This window comes from Crassostrea angulata, chromosome 4 (genome assembly GCF_025612915.1).
Source record: "Crassostrea angulata isolate pt1a10 chromosome 4, ASM2561291v2, whole genome shotgun sequence".
NCBI lineage: Eukaryota > Metazoa > Mollusca > Bivalvia > Ostreida > Ostreidae > Magallana > Magallana angulata.
This window is the reverse complement of record NC_069114.1, coordinates 25,839,801-25,855,002: the sequence shown is the minus strand read 5'-3', so window position 1 is coordinate 25,855,002 and position 15,202 is coordinate 25,839,801. Positions and strand designations below refer to the sequence as shown.

General features: G+C 34.7%; 2 protein-coding genes across 2 annotated transcripts; both read right to left on the bottom strand.

Annotated features, from left to right (window-relative positions):
* Positions 1–1,254: 1,254 nt before the first annotated feature.
* LOC128179503 (putative nuclease HARBI1) lies at positions 1,255–2,361 on the bottom strand. Its single transcript, XM_052846930.1, has one exon. The coding sequence runs from the start codon at positions 2,322–2,324 to the stop codon at positions 1,839–1,841; it is 486 nt and encodes a 161-aa protein (XP_052702890.1). The 5' UTR covers positions 2,325–2,361; the 3' UTR covers positions 1,255–1,838.
* A 360-nt stretch (positions 2,362–2,721) lies between these two features.
* On the bottom strand, positions 2,722–7,684 carry LOC128181123 (mRNA export factor GLE1-like). Its single transcript, XM_052849392.1, has 5 exons — positions 6,448–7,684; positions 6,058–6,167; positions 4,301–4,513; positions 3,777–3,967; positions 2,722–3,220 (listed from the first exon to the last, which is right to left on the bottom strand). The coding sequence occupies exons 1-5, from the start codon at positions 6,608–6,610 to the stop codon at positions 2,725–2,727; spliced, it is 1,173 nt and encodes a 390-aa protein (XP_052705352.1). The 5' UTR covers positions 6,611–7,684; the 3' UTR covers positions 2,722–2,724.
* Positions 7,685–15,202: the final 7,518 nt, after the last annotated feature.

Here is a 15,202-nt window from a genome sequence, read left to right as displayed (position 1 = left end):
TCAGTTTGTATGTAACCTTACAAGAAAAACAGTTTAAAACGATGATACAAAATACTGTTCTATTTTTTGGAATGTATTTTTTTTCAAACAGAAATCATAATTTGGGTACATACATGTATATCATTAATAGAGTAAATAAAATCGTCTTAATAAAGTATTTATATTTTCACATAAGTATTATATAAACTGTGCAGTGTGTTGAGCATTTGGTCGATATTGATTTACGGTATAAGCGTTGTAACGAAGCGGGGGAGGGGGTGTTAAAAGAATAATACATGTACACATGTATATATATGAATCCTGTGTGTCTATTTCAACTTTACGAAAACTCCCAAACTTCATATTCTTCCCCATCCCTTTCCCACCCGATCTTGTTAGAGAGAGAGAGAGAGAGAGAGAGAGAGAGAGAGAGAGAGAGAGAGAGAGATATCTTGTGAAACGTTCACTACATTATTGTTCTTTTGGATTTTTTATCTGCCTTTAATCCAATAATGTAAGTGATTGTCTTCAATATTATAGAATTTTAACATGTAAATAAAAACTTTTAGGAAAAGCTAATGTATGTAAATGAATGGTTCACACAGCAGTCAACATACACTTGTAAAAGCACGTATATCTTGTTTACGTTTTTATATGATCAGCCAATGATATTGGTAATTGGTTTTAATTCGCGCCAGTTTTAAATCATCCGTCCGTCCAGTTCTGTCCAGTGCCTATTCATTACATTATACATATAGAGTGAACCATAGCCATGTCATCAAGAAAAAGAAATCCTAACTTTTCTGAGGCTGAAATTCAAATCATTCTCAAAGAAGTGGAGAAATGCAAAGGAGTCTTGTTTTCGAAACTTTCGACGGTAACGACAAACAGCACAAAAAACCGAGTATGGGAGGCAATTTGAGAAAAAGTCAATTCCTGCAACTCATCCCGACATGCCAGGAATGTGGATGAGATACGAAAGAAATGGACAACATACATGTCAGAAACAAAAAAAGCAGCAAAACAAAGAAGAGAGCTAAAAAAAGACTGGAGGAGGACCGCCGCCGGCTGATCTGACGCCTCTTGAGGAGTCGGTGATAGGTATAATTGGGGACACGTCCATTGACGGAATTCCTGGGGGTATTGATGTTGGAAGGGAGACAGAACTCGGTACCGCAACGCCCGGTCCATCCAATATGAGAGAATCAGCTGATGTACCTGTAGTTGAGGCTGCATTGAGTCCTAGACTTTATCACGGTAAGTGAAAACAATTATCTAATTAATATATATATATATTAATAAGATGTAATATGAAACATATATAGATAACAAGAAGTCGACATTGTTTATATAACTATTGATTTTGATTTTAAAAATTCTTATATAATAAAACCAATGAAGAATCATTATGTAAAACGTAAATATTATAATTTTAATATTATTACTTTCAGATCAGGAATCACGTAGCAGTAGACTCTCTACTCGTGTTAAACAGCCAGAGGGCACTTATGGAGCAAATAATTTGCGTTTCCAAGAAGAATTGGTACAGATTGAAAGGGAGAAACTGAACGTTCAGAAGGAACTGCTAGAAATTGAAAGAGCTAAACTTTTAATCAAACAACAAAAACATAAAGTGTACCTCTCCAGCATGGGGGTAACTTTTACCAACGTTGAATAAATACTTGCATCAGATTGATTCCCTGTGTTAGTTCGTTCTTTCTTTTTCTTTTTTTTTTTGCTTCATATAAAATTAGATAAAATAAATACAAATTGCTCTCAAATTGTATTATACATGTATTTATGAAAAAAGGCGTATCAAAAACATATATCAATATGATAAAATAGATACATGTACAAATTTAAGCAAATCGTCCGTTGATGAGTCTGTTTCTCACTGTCACTCCGTCGTTGATGGGACCAATGTACTGGGGGCGCCCAATTCGTCCTCTGTTACGGGCATCGACACTGTCCGCCGGAATGGGGACTCCATTGTTAATACACATGTTGTGCAGAACTGCAACAGCCAGCGTAACTCTGCATGCCTTCGTGGGTGAATAAAAGAGAGATCCTCCACTTGTGTCGAGGCACCTAAATCTTGATTTTAGGACTCCGAAGCTGCGCTCCACGGTATTCCTTGTCCTGATGTGAGACGCATTGTATCTCTCCTCCGGTCTGGTTGTTGGGTTCAGCACTGGAGTGAGCAGCCAAGGCCGCAGGGGGTAGCCGCTGTCCCTAAGAAGCCACCCCTCAGGAATTGCACCCCTCTCAAACATATCTTTCAACGCACTGTTTTCTAGAATGAAAGAGTCAGGTGTGATGCCTGGCCATTTTGCTACAATGTTCATGAATCTAAGCTTTGAATCACACACAGCCTGCACATTAATGGAATGGTAGTTTTTTCTATTTACATACAAGTGTTCATCAAGAGATGGTGATTTTATTCTAATATGGGTCCCATCGATTGCACCTATGACATTTTGGAACTGAACCCCCGCATGATCTGCACCGAGTCGTTTTGGGTAGGCATTTTAACATACTCAGGAGAAAGTCTCACTAAACAATCAGTAAAATCATTAATTATTCTAGACATGCTAGGTCTGGATATTCTGTGCACATCACCTAATAGGCGACGGCCATTTTTACTAGTTAAGACACCTGTTAGGATGTCTTAAAGTTGAGATATTTTTTAAGACATGTCCTAAAATAGGACGGCTTCGACAAATTGACTTAGGACTAAGACGTGTCCTAACTGATGTCTGAGACATATCTTAGTCTTAAGATAGCTTCGTTAACATGCCCACAGAAGTTTGGGGACAGGATGCCCTCTGGTGGTGGAATTTGTCCCTGTCGCTGTATACTAGCCATGATCAGGGCCTCTAGTCGAGACACAGGGCCTCCTCCCCCTGAAGATGCCACGGATTTTAGCTTGGGAAGGAATTCACGAATCAGAATATGAAGCATTTTCAAAAATTGTTTTCTGTACTCTTTATAAAGGGCATGTCCGGTGACCTCTAAAAGGTCAAACACCATGGTAGCCGTTATGTCTGGAAGCGGCTGAATGTTCATCACTCTTGACAGCCATAACCAGGCATTTTCAATTCCGAAGGGATGTTCACTTTGTCGCCTTGGTAGATAAGAGACCATAAGAGAGGCGTACAGTCGCATAATTCCAGACATCCTTTTCAGGAATTTGTCCTGTTTCTCCACATTACCATCGCTGTCGTATTTGTACCCTCTCGCTCTGTACGAACAAAAATTATAATCATCATACAGCTCTGTGAGGATAGTTTACACGTACATATACACATATAAATATAAATGAATATATATGCATCACAATACGAGGCGAAACAAATATCAACCATTTACATTTGTACACCTCAATAGCAGTACGTGTAAGTACATATTAAAATACCTGAATTTATCTCTCTATCTTTCTCTGAGAGAAAGGTAGCAAGTACAAGTATCTGAGATTTTAGACAAGTTCAACAATACATGCATATACTCTTACAATACTGTATACAGGGAAATATTCACCCCCCCCCCCAATTTTATTTTTGCCCCTTTCGCCCTCGTTGTCAGGGGGTGAATTTGAGACTTGGCGAATTTCAATGTCTCAAAATCATCTCCCTTTAAACAACTGTGTCTGGTCAAATTCAAGACGGGGCGAAACGGGGCACAAGTGTAGAAGGGCAAAATTACCTGTACATGGGGCCAAAATAACCCTGTATACAGTACTCTGATGTATAAGAAATCCATTTCAGGTCCCAATGTGAGCGAGTTTAGACTTGACTTACATATGGACATCCTTAGTGGACTGTCCCTCCTGCCTGGGGATGTGGTAGGGGACGATGTACGGACACATCAGTTGGAAGTGTGCCAGCAGGAGGTCTTTGATGTCTGGGTGTTCGGCCAGTATTCCTACCGTCACCGCCGCCAGGGGAAAGACTGACTCAAAGATCGACGAGACCTGCTCCTCTCCTTTTTTCTACAAATAAAATAAATTCAGTATAGAGGAAGGCACTTGTCCTGTACTGTACTGCAGAAAAATCAAAGTCTCTGAGCAGAGAATTATTGTCATGTTGTTATGTTTTTAGGCCAAAAGGCATTTCAATATTAAATTTTATCACATTGTGCTGCACATAACATACATTTCATATACTTTGAGAAAATAAAGCTAGTAAATTGTCAAATCACATTTTTTCTGTAATATCATTAATGAATTAATTTTAATTCATTTAAATGAATTATTTACGAACACTCATTGTTAAGTAAGATTGTGTGAGAATAATAAAACAATTTTCAACGACACATAACTTACCACTACCATCTTTGCAATGAGGTGTTTACAGAAGGTCAAGGCCACTGGGTGCTGATTGACCGAGACTCTTTTGTTGGTTATCTCCACTTGTTGGCCGGAGAGTAACACCAGGAGGCGCTGTAGCTTGTCTCTCAGGTGGGCCCCACTTACTGCTGAGATAGCATTCACGGGTATGTTCACCGCCTTCTGGAGGTCAAACTTCAGCTTTTTCAACTGAAAGAAAAAAAAATGAAAAAGAAAAGTTCTAAAGTGTTATGTTTAATAGAAGGATACATATATACATGTGTATAGTCACTCAAAAGAAATCTTGATTTAGCTCAAGCCATTATAATAAAAATAGCAGGAAAATCCCTACCCATCCTGCCATTTTTCTTAGTAACAACCCCCCCCCCCCCACCCCCGCTCTGAATTTTAAACGAAACTATTTTTGGCTACCTTAATTAAGGGAGGCTTTAGCTTATATTTAATTTATATTCTTTATTTCCTTGTGTTTACAAATTGTTTTTCTTTTCTCTAAAAAGTTAACACAATACAACATTACCAGTAACTGATGGTGTGATTCATTTGCCATGGAAAATGGCAGAAATGATATTTTTTCATGAATTTTTTAAACGGACTTGGACATGATTCGAGCTCACATCTTTTCAACTTATTTTTTTCATTTTAAATGTCCAGAATGGTCAATATGGGTGTTTATAATGCTTTGTCAAAATTTGAAAGTCCAATATTGTTTCAAGTGAGTTACAGTGGTTAGAATTCTTTGTTTTGTAAACAAAGCTAGAGTTGTTATTGTTTAAAAATGTGTTGTATTGGTATAAGTTTCAATCTAATGTTGCTTTTTGTTGTATATAAAATTATATATTTACATTCAGTGTATATTTCCCCGTATGTTTGCATTGAAAATCTGCAGCAATCAATTTCCTTTGAATACACTTAGCTTATCCATGCACCATGAGCACAAATATAAAAGTCCTCACACGTTTTGGGTACATTTATTTTTGTAAGATTAAATGAAATGTTCAGCCTTACATAACCAATTTGATACACAGTATGTACTTATAAAAATAATCATTATATTATATCTACTCATATATAAAAAAGATTTTTCTGTACAAAGTTTCTGGCACTATATTATTAGTCATGGAAGTGAACTAAATACCATGTGAACATGGCTGTTCCAAGTATTTGTCATATCCCTAACTATGAGCATACATGTATATAATGGCTTTGCAAAGATGATACACATATATTTCAAGCAAAGAGACATCAGTATGAGTATAAATATAAGCATTGAATGCATATTTTGGGATGTCGTCAGTCCTATAACACACCAAGTGATGTAGACAAATTATCATACCGTGCCAACGCAATATTCAATTTCTCTGCACCGCTTGGTGTGTCACAGGCATTTTGTCTACATGACACCTTTGTATAAGGTTTACCTGTAAATAAGATGACACCTGTGTATAATGTTTACCTGTTAATTAGATGACACCTGTGTATAAGGTTTACCTGTTAATTAGATGACACCTGTGTATAAGGTTTACCAGTAAATTAGATGACACCTGTGTATAAGGTTTACCAGTAAATTAGATGACACCTGTGTATAAGGTTTACCTGTTAATTAGATGACATCTGTGTATAAGGTTTACCTGTGAGGTAGATGACACCTGTGTATAAGGTTTACCTGTGAGGTAGATGACACCTGTGTATAAGGTTTACCTGTGAGGTAGATGACACCTGTGTATAAGGTTTACCTGTGAGGTAGATGACAGCACCTGTATAGCTGTCATCGTGTCCTTCAGCTTCTGCTGTAATCGTGTGTACTCCTGGAAAGCCACTACATCCACACACAGTACTTCTTCCTCTGTAATCACATGGTAGTTTTAATGAACACAACCAACTAAGGATGGTGAGATGCAATTCTGATATATTAATGTATATATATATATATATATATATATATATATATATATATATATATATATATATATATATATATATATATATATATATATTAATGTAGTTTGAGTGGTACCTTATTTCTCTTTTTTCTTTGATTGAAATAAAATCTCTTAATCTCAAATTAAAGACAGAAAAAAATCTTTGTTTTTATAGAATTAAGCGTTAAGCGTGAAGGTGCTTGCCTTCGGGTCTGACTTGTGCAACCGATGTGGGAGCTGTTGGGGAGGCGGTTGCCCCAGGTAGCACCCCTTGGGGTCCTGATCCAGTGGCTCCAGGTATTGGAGTGGAGGAAACCAAAGGCTGTCCTGGGTGTTCAACCTGTGATATAAGAGTTAAATATACCATGGTATTTAGGGACAGGAAAAATCGATCCAGAAGTTGCAGATTAATATAAATAATAAGGACAAAAAAGTAAATGATGACATTCCATATACATGTATTGAGAATGCATTCTGAAATTTGTAAATAAAGGAATAAAAAAATGAAACACTGTGAATTGAAGAATTCTGGTTTATAGCCTTGAAGCTGAAAGCTATTTGTTTGCAATAGGAATTGTACATCTAGACAGATTCAGGATTTGCACTCTATTTAGTCCTTAAATAAACAAGACTAATAAGCCACTAATTGAAATACCAAAATCTTATTCTATGACAATTGCTCGGGCCTATTTATTTCATTATCTACAACAGCATTAAATGATTTCAAACACTATTTACTTTTATGAATGCACATATACATAATTATGTACATGTATATTTACATTTGATGTTTAAATTAACAAGAGGCCAACTGGCCTTAACGGTCACCTGTGTAGCATATATCCCATACACAAACTTGTCATGGAGTCTCATATATGCATCTAATTAATTAGGTTTCATACTGGAGTAGAAAAATTATAAATTTGTGATGACGACCACATTATCAAAAAGAACTGTGAAACCTATAATTTTGGTGAAAAACTAAAAGATCTGGTCTACAAAATCATGAATTCAGTTTTCCTTTCAGGTGTGTGGGAATAAAGAAGATAATTTTTTAACATTATATGCATTAACATCTATACATCCATTTTGGCCCTGCCTTAGAGTCAAATTCCATACCCCAGGGGACATGAAAATTAAAATTTTAGTAGAGGACTTCCTGGTAAACATAATTATAAGTCAGTTTTTTTTTATACAGATGTGTGAGAATAGAGAAGAAGATTTTTAAACATTATATGCATTAACACAATATTGCCATATTGCCCCCCTCCCCTCATGTCCTGAACCCCTGACCCAGGGGCCATGAATTTCACAATTTACCGTAGGTAAAGGAGATTGTAGATATCATAACCATGTATTCAGTTTTTTGCCCACATGTGTGGGAGTAGACAAGAAATTTTTTTAAGATTTAAAACATTTTTACTATATGGCCATATTGGCCCCATCCTAGAACCTAATCACCTAACAAAGGGTCCATGAATTTCACAATTTTGTTAGAGGGCGTCATGGACATCATAACCATGCATTTCGTTTTAAACAAATATAATGGGAGTAGAGAAGAAGATTTTCTAAGATTTAATACATTTTTACTATTTTGCCATATTGGCCTCACCCTAGAGCCTGAACCCCCGACTGAGGGGTCATGAATTTCACAATTAAGGTAGAGGGCTTCATGGACATCATAACCATGCATTTAGTTTTTAACAAATATATATGGGAGTTGAGAAGAAGATTTTCTAAGATTTAATACATTTTTACTATTTGGCCATATTGGCCCCACCCTAAAGACTTGAACCCCTGACCCAGGGGTCATGAATTTCACAATTTTGATACAGGGCCTCATGGACATCATAATCATGCATTTAGTTTTTAACAAATACATAAGGGAGTAGAGAAGAAGATTTTCTAAGATATATTACTTTTTTACTATTGTGCCATATTTGCCCCACCCTAGAGCCTGAACCCCCGACTGAGGGGTCATGAATTTCACAATTAAGGTAGAAGGCTTCATGGACATCATAACCATGCATTTAGTTGTTAACAAATATATATGGGGGTAGAGAAGAAGATTTTCTAAGATTAAATACATTTTTACTATTTTGCCATATTGGCCCCACCCTAAAGACTGAGCCCCTGACTCAGGGGCCATAAATTTCACAATTTTGGTAGAGGGCCTCATGGACATCATAACCATGCAACCAGTTTTTTCCTCACATGCGTGGGAGTAGAGAAGAAGATTTTTGAAAATTTGCTTTTTTGGCATATTTGGCCCCACCCGTGGCACCCCAGGGGTGGTAGAGCCATAAATTTCACAATTTAGATTCTTCTTACCATAGAGATGCCTCACACCAAAAATGGTCACGATTGGCCTGGTAGTTTTCAAGAAGAAGTTAAAAATGTAAACGCACGACGCACGACGACGGACGAAGACCAATTGCAATAGGTCACTTGAGTGACTCAGGTGACCTAATAAAAGCCTCGGCTTCTATATTTCAAAACAACATTTCTCAACCTCGGAGGTTATTCTGCAACATTCACGATAACTCGTACTTTATTTCTTAAACAATATATACTATAGTAATAAGTTTTGGTTAAAGCTCCACAAAGGCTTGTTATATCTTGTATCTTATCTAAGAGTTCCTGAGTCGGTAATAGGGACCCGTTTATAGATGGTTTTATAGTAGTATCTACTATTCACAAGTAAACCATAATATGAATGAGCGCTTTTTTGGTAGTTATTTCTTAACTCTTAAACAGTTCTATGCATATATAACAGTAAAAACGAAACTATGTTCGCATTTTTCTGCCATCTGCATAATTTTTGGTCCACAAACACACACACAAACACAGCACAAAAACACACACACATGTGTGTGTGTGTGTGTGTGTGTGTGTATATATATATATATATATATATATATATATATATATATATATATATATATATATATATATATATATATATATATATAATTTGAAAATAATAAATATCCAGAATAAAATCACAAATTGATCCTATTAACCGCGGTTTTTTGATTTTAATCTGGATATTTATTATTTTTAAATTATTTAAAACTGTGCCGATTTTTTTTTTGTTGTATTGGGAAATTATATATATATATATATATATATATATATATATATATATATATATATATATATATATATATATATATATATATATATATATATATATCGTAAATTCAACATAACTATCGCATTAAGTCGATATAATTTTCTAGTTTCTCGATCAAGACTGTTTTTGTTGGATAGTTATCTCGATAATTTATCTTGTATCTTGACTTAAATTCGTGGCATTTGCAAAGACTGCCATTCACAAAAAAGATAAGTTATAAATAGATATTTGATAATAGAATTTTGGAACTCATTACCCAGGGCCTGCATGGATCTGCATGGAAGAACAATAATGTAAAAATTAAGGACCATCCTCAAAATATATAAATATCTATAATAAATCTATATATAATGTTTTATTTCCCTCTTAAAACACAATGCATTTTGCGTCATTTCATCTAATTTTTAAAGTTGCACTGTCTTGAATACTTTAAATTACATGAGATTTGAAAGTGTTATGCCAAGAATTAAAAAAAACACCATGTTTTACCCTTGGTTCGATTTTGGTGAATTCTATTTAATCTTTATTTGTTTTTATTTCTAATTAAAACATAATAAATGTTTTTCTTGATATTATTTCTAAAAAGTATTATTTTAACCTTTAATCGTTCGTGTATAGTTCGTGTAGTTCAATATTAACCTTCCGTCGTCCGTCTTTTATTTAAAATGTTTTCAGCCCTCTAACTCATCATACATGTAATTTATATATTTATGTTAATTACAGATTCAGATATGAATTTGCCACTGAAGATCAAATTTTGAAAGATAATTAATTAGACACTAATTGGCGGGTCATTCGGGATATTTCATGTTGATTACGCACATGTGCCTTTCTATCAACGTAAGGCGATTGAGTATTGAGTTCCGAAATACGTTTATACAATTGTTATACATGTATAATCAGGTTTTGTTGATGGCAGCATTTGCAAATGCAACAAACTTTAGTCCAGATACAAGATAAATTTTATCATCTTGTCAAGATTTCGAGTTTTCGCAACAAAATGTAATAGCTTATGTTGACTAAACGAAATACAAGTCGGAGTTTGTTGAGGAACAAGAAAGTTATCTTGACTTGACGTGATATGAAATGTTGACTAAAATTATTTGGATGGCAGAAATATGCCACCATAGAAAATAAATACTATTTCAATGACTTTCTCAAGTCTCTCTGTTAAATAATAAGTGTTATCTTATACTTTTTAATGATGTCAAACGTAGACTTGTAGTTGCATGGAACACTTCTTACACCTTATGAAACTAATACTGCTGTAATGATCATTTAAAAAAATGATATTGCCTATGTGTTTTTTTTGATGCATTCGCTAGCATACTTTAACGATTGCATTTAACATATTAAGACCAACACCATTATCATATATGATATTGGTCCTTATAAGTGACGCTCTCTCTCTCTCTCTCTCTCTCTCTCTCTCTCTCTCTCTCTCAAAACATTTACACTTTTAACAGGTCGGGTACACTACCTTATATGGATAGCATTATTTAACACGTGACAGTATTTTCGTCAAACAGATTCTCCAATCCAGTCATTGAGTTGCAATGCATGACGGTCTACAACGTGTTTACGATTCAACACACGCGCGTGGTTTTTGTCTGTTTTATTCACAATATTTATAACTGCTTGTCGGAATGTTATTACATCTTGATTTTTACTTTAGAAGGTAAAAAAAGAAAGATTACGTACCATTAACTCTGTTCCATGCTTACATTGAAAAATACTGTTGTTTTAGTTGATCAATTGTTGCTTCAAAACTGATCAGTATCAAACGACTGACAAACATGTATACGCATCATTGTGCACTAGAAATAAATACAGGTAACTGTACATTTTTAACATACGTGAATAGCCACGGTAGTAGAAATGCAGAAATATACAAACGCAGAAGCGCAAGCTGTGCAGCATATGTACATATGTAGTATTTTGTCCGTTAAGCATTCTGATGAATGTCCCTGAAGAAAATATCAACGCGCATTCTAATAATGTTGTCTTAAATATGGGATATCACGTGAAAAAACGGTACTCGCTGCTTCTAATTCTATAGGACGTACCTCTCATTTGAACAGTGACAATGGGGTATTTAAATAGGTTGATATAAGTCCTCATATGCAATATTTTTTAAATGTGTGCATAGAAATTGAAGTTCAGACATAACTGTCCATATTAATTTCATAAATTCTGAAAAATCATTCAAAATGAGTTTCCAAATGACAATTCAAAATGGTATATATTTTCAATACGCTTTGTATACACTGAAACTTGTAGTAGCCCACAATGCCTTGCAGCTCATTCACCTGATTGGTTTGTCGATAAAAGTAAACAGATGGCTAATTTAGTATGCAAATTTATGCCGACGTCACAAAATATAGTGGTCTCGATCTGTTTAATATACTGGTGTTTGATGTTCGGATTTTCGAGAACTTAAAAAAGAAAACATAACTATTTTTAGCATGCTGTAACATTTCAATTCATTTAATCAGTATTTGTCCTATTTAAAAGTGAAATGACTTTGACTTTTTACAATGCTAAAAGTCTTAAGTCTTCCTATTTCCTTTAATCTTGCCTAAAGCTTTTGTACACTAACATGTCAACATTATACACATAAACACTCCAAAACCCCTAAATACGCAGTTGGCTAACGTCATTTACATTAAATCCCGTCTGCAACAGTTTGTGCGACGAAGGGATAATAAATGTCGTTTATAGAATATACATGTAATTAAATGATAGATGAAAAAATATTCTTCTAATCGCAACTACTCAAACTTATGTCCGCTTTGTTCTTCTTACCGGTTTTCTGACAGGTCTTGAAGTCATCTCTACAAAAGTAGACATGTCATGTTATCATCAATTAAATCACCGTAATATATTAATTATGATATCAGATATTCAATTGAATTCATTGTCCAATACGGGCCATCAAAGGACAACATGATGATTGTATGAGATCAAAAAGTGCGCAATACATGTATCTGTATATATTTACATTTTCCAGCGTCATTGCCTGTGATAACACTGCGTATCGATTTTGTACTTTAAAACCCATAACTACAAAACAGGGCGCCAGTGGGGTTTGCTAAATTAAATTTATATTTAAATAATTTTATCGTACAATGGCTTAAAATTATATAAATATAAGTAATAAGGAATCATTCTTTGAATATTATGAGATGATAATTCCGGTCGGGGTGTGATCAAATCTATCATAAAGCCCTTCGGGCTTTATTGGATTTGATCACGTCCCGACCGAAATTATCACCTCATAATACTCAAAGAATGATTCCTTATTCTTATATAATTCTGCAACAGTGGTTCAATATTTATGCATTTCTAAATAACCGCCCTGTTTTCATTGTTATCTCATTGAGCAGATAAGTTTTAAGCATTGCGGTCTCTTTTCAATATCACAAAAGAAGTAAAAAAAACACCACGTTCTATATAAGTACTTGATACAGTACACTCTACATCTTTAAAGAACATTATTCCAAAAATACCTTAAGTTCGTATAACAAATAGTAATCATATAATCTGGGTTTTTTAAAAGTTCTCTACCAAAATTGTTTATTTTATGTCACCTGAAATATGGGTTTTGACTCTAGGGCGGGGTCAAAATGGATGTATAGTGTTAATACATATGAGGTTTAAAAATATCTTCTCTACTCCCACAAATCTGTAAGGAAAATTGAATTTTGAAAACACGGAAGCCCTCTACCAAAATTAAAAATTTCATGCCCCCCGAGGTAGGGATTCTGACTCTAGGGCAGGCCAAAATAATAATATAGTGTTAATGCATTTTAATGTTTTAAAAAATCGTATTCTTTACTTCTGCTGTTACTGAAAAAATACCTATAGTGTATAGGGTAGGAGTTCTTATTGGAGGGTGTGGTCAAAATGGTCATTTAGTGTTCATGTATACAAAAGGCCAATATGCCTTAACGGTCACCTTAGTATATACCATTGCCCAAACATAAAATTGTGGAGGAGTCTCATAAATGCATTTAATTGAGTTTCCTCCCTGCCTGAATTCTTCTGGAAGGTCTCTTAATACTAGAATTTGGCACAAGACCTATAACTCGTATTATAGTGGATTGCTCACTACTGAAAAGGTGTACAGCTTTCATACAAAAGTATTTTTTTCCCAGATATGTTAAAGCTGTTTGGTCCGATTTTTTTGTATTTACAGTATCAAAGAATTTTTCATACAAACCATCTTAGAAAGTTATGGACTTTCTCCTATTTACATCAGCAGAATCGGTCTCCTTTCAAAGTTAGAAATATTCAAAGTAAATAAAATTAATTCCCTTTTGGGCAAACGAAAAAACAAACCAAAATGCATCATGGGATGTTTAGAAAAGAGAACTGCTTGGTTTCGTCCCCCGAATGATTGGGGTTATTAAACTCACATGTTTTGCATCGATTGTAAACAAGGCAAACTTCAGAAATATTAGCGAACAAAACATACATAGGTTTATTTGTAATTTGCCTGAACATTACTACCTTTATTTATAGCGACGTCAAAGTTGTAACACAACCATACCCGTCTTGGCGTCAGGGTGAATTTTCATATGAGGCGTAATAACGCGATACCCTTTTATGTCATTTGTTTTGTTAACAAATTTTGTACATAATTTTTTCATTGAAATTTGGTATAATTGACTGGGAAAACTACTGCAATGTCTATTATTATACATATACTTTGCAAACCTATCGTTTAAAAACGTGCGCAAAATTTGATATAAATTCGGACACAGCAGCTTTGAATTTCGAAATAGGTTTTATGTTTATATATTTTATATATAAACTAAAACAAGGTGGCTAGTATACTACTTATTACTTTACCATTAACGAGTCTACTTGTTTATTTTATGAAATTTAAAAACTGTTTTGGTTTCAAATGATAAAAATAGTTGCATAACTATTTTGATCATGCAACTTCTTAATTATATTACATTATATTTACTGATTAATTACTAAATATGAACAAGCGTTGAAGATAACTTCATTAACTGTTATAATCCTCTTCTCTGAACTCCTTTCAATTGCTTTCACAATATCATATCGATAATTTTGATGGAAAGCTTCATTATTTTTCTTTTCTAAACATGTGAATTAACTAATTTCTTTCATTGAAATTCCTGAGCAGAAATTAAGACAAGCACATACTGCAAACAACTTTTATTCGCGTGCGAGAAATTTTCGCGAGGTTCGCGAGGACCTCATTGTCGCGAATATTTCTCGCCGCGTACCAGTATTTACCATAAAGTTGTAATAAAAGAAACAGGTGTGGATAAGGTTTAGTCGCAAAAATTAGTCGCAGCGAACCAGTTCATCTCGGATAAATCGCGAAATAAACTCGTCGCGAATAATAGTTGTATTACAGTACCCCCCCCCCCCTTCCCAGCCATAACACTTGCCTTACATGTATGCAGGTGACAAGAAATATTATTAAAGATGACAGGATAATTATTTTTCTAAATATGCAGTTAGTTTTTATTCCGTGTTCTGTGTCTGCAGAAAAGATTTTTAAAAGTTAACATTATGTGCATTAACACTATATGGCCATATTGCTCCCAACTGCCACCTCTACGACCTTAACCACTGACCAAGGGGCCAACAATTTCGTAATTTATGAAGAGCAGTTTGTGGACATCATGTCCAAGCATTCAGTTCCCCCCCCCCCCCACATGTGTGGGACTAAAGAAGAAGACTTTATGGCCTGAACCTCTGACCCAGGGGCCATGGATTTCACAATTTTTGTAGAGGGCTTCATGGACATTATAACCATGCATTAAGTTTTTTCCTCACATG

Coding starts and splice junctions, on each gene's coding strand:
- LOC128179503 (XM_052846930.1), bottom strand. CDS start 2,324: ATGAACATTGTAGCAAAATGGCCAGGCATCACACCTGACTCTTTCATT.
- LOC128181123 (XM_052849392.1), bottom strand. CDS start 6,610: ATGGTATATTTAACTCTTATATCACAGGTTGAACACCCAGGACAGCCT. Junction 6,168..6,447: donor TGCACAAGTCAGACCCGAAG/GCAAGCACCTTC, acceptor ATGTGATTACAG/AGGAAGAAGTACTGTGTGTG. Junction 3,221..3,776: donor TCCACTAAGGATGTCCATAT/GTAAGTCAAGTC, acceptor TTGTTCGTACAG/AGCGAGAGGGTACAAATACG.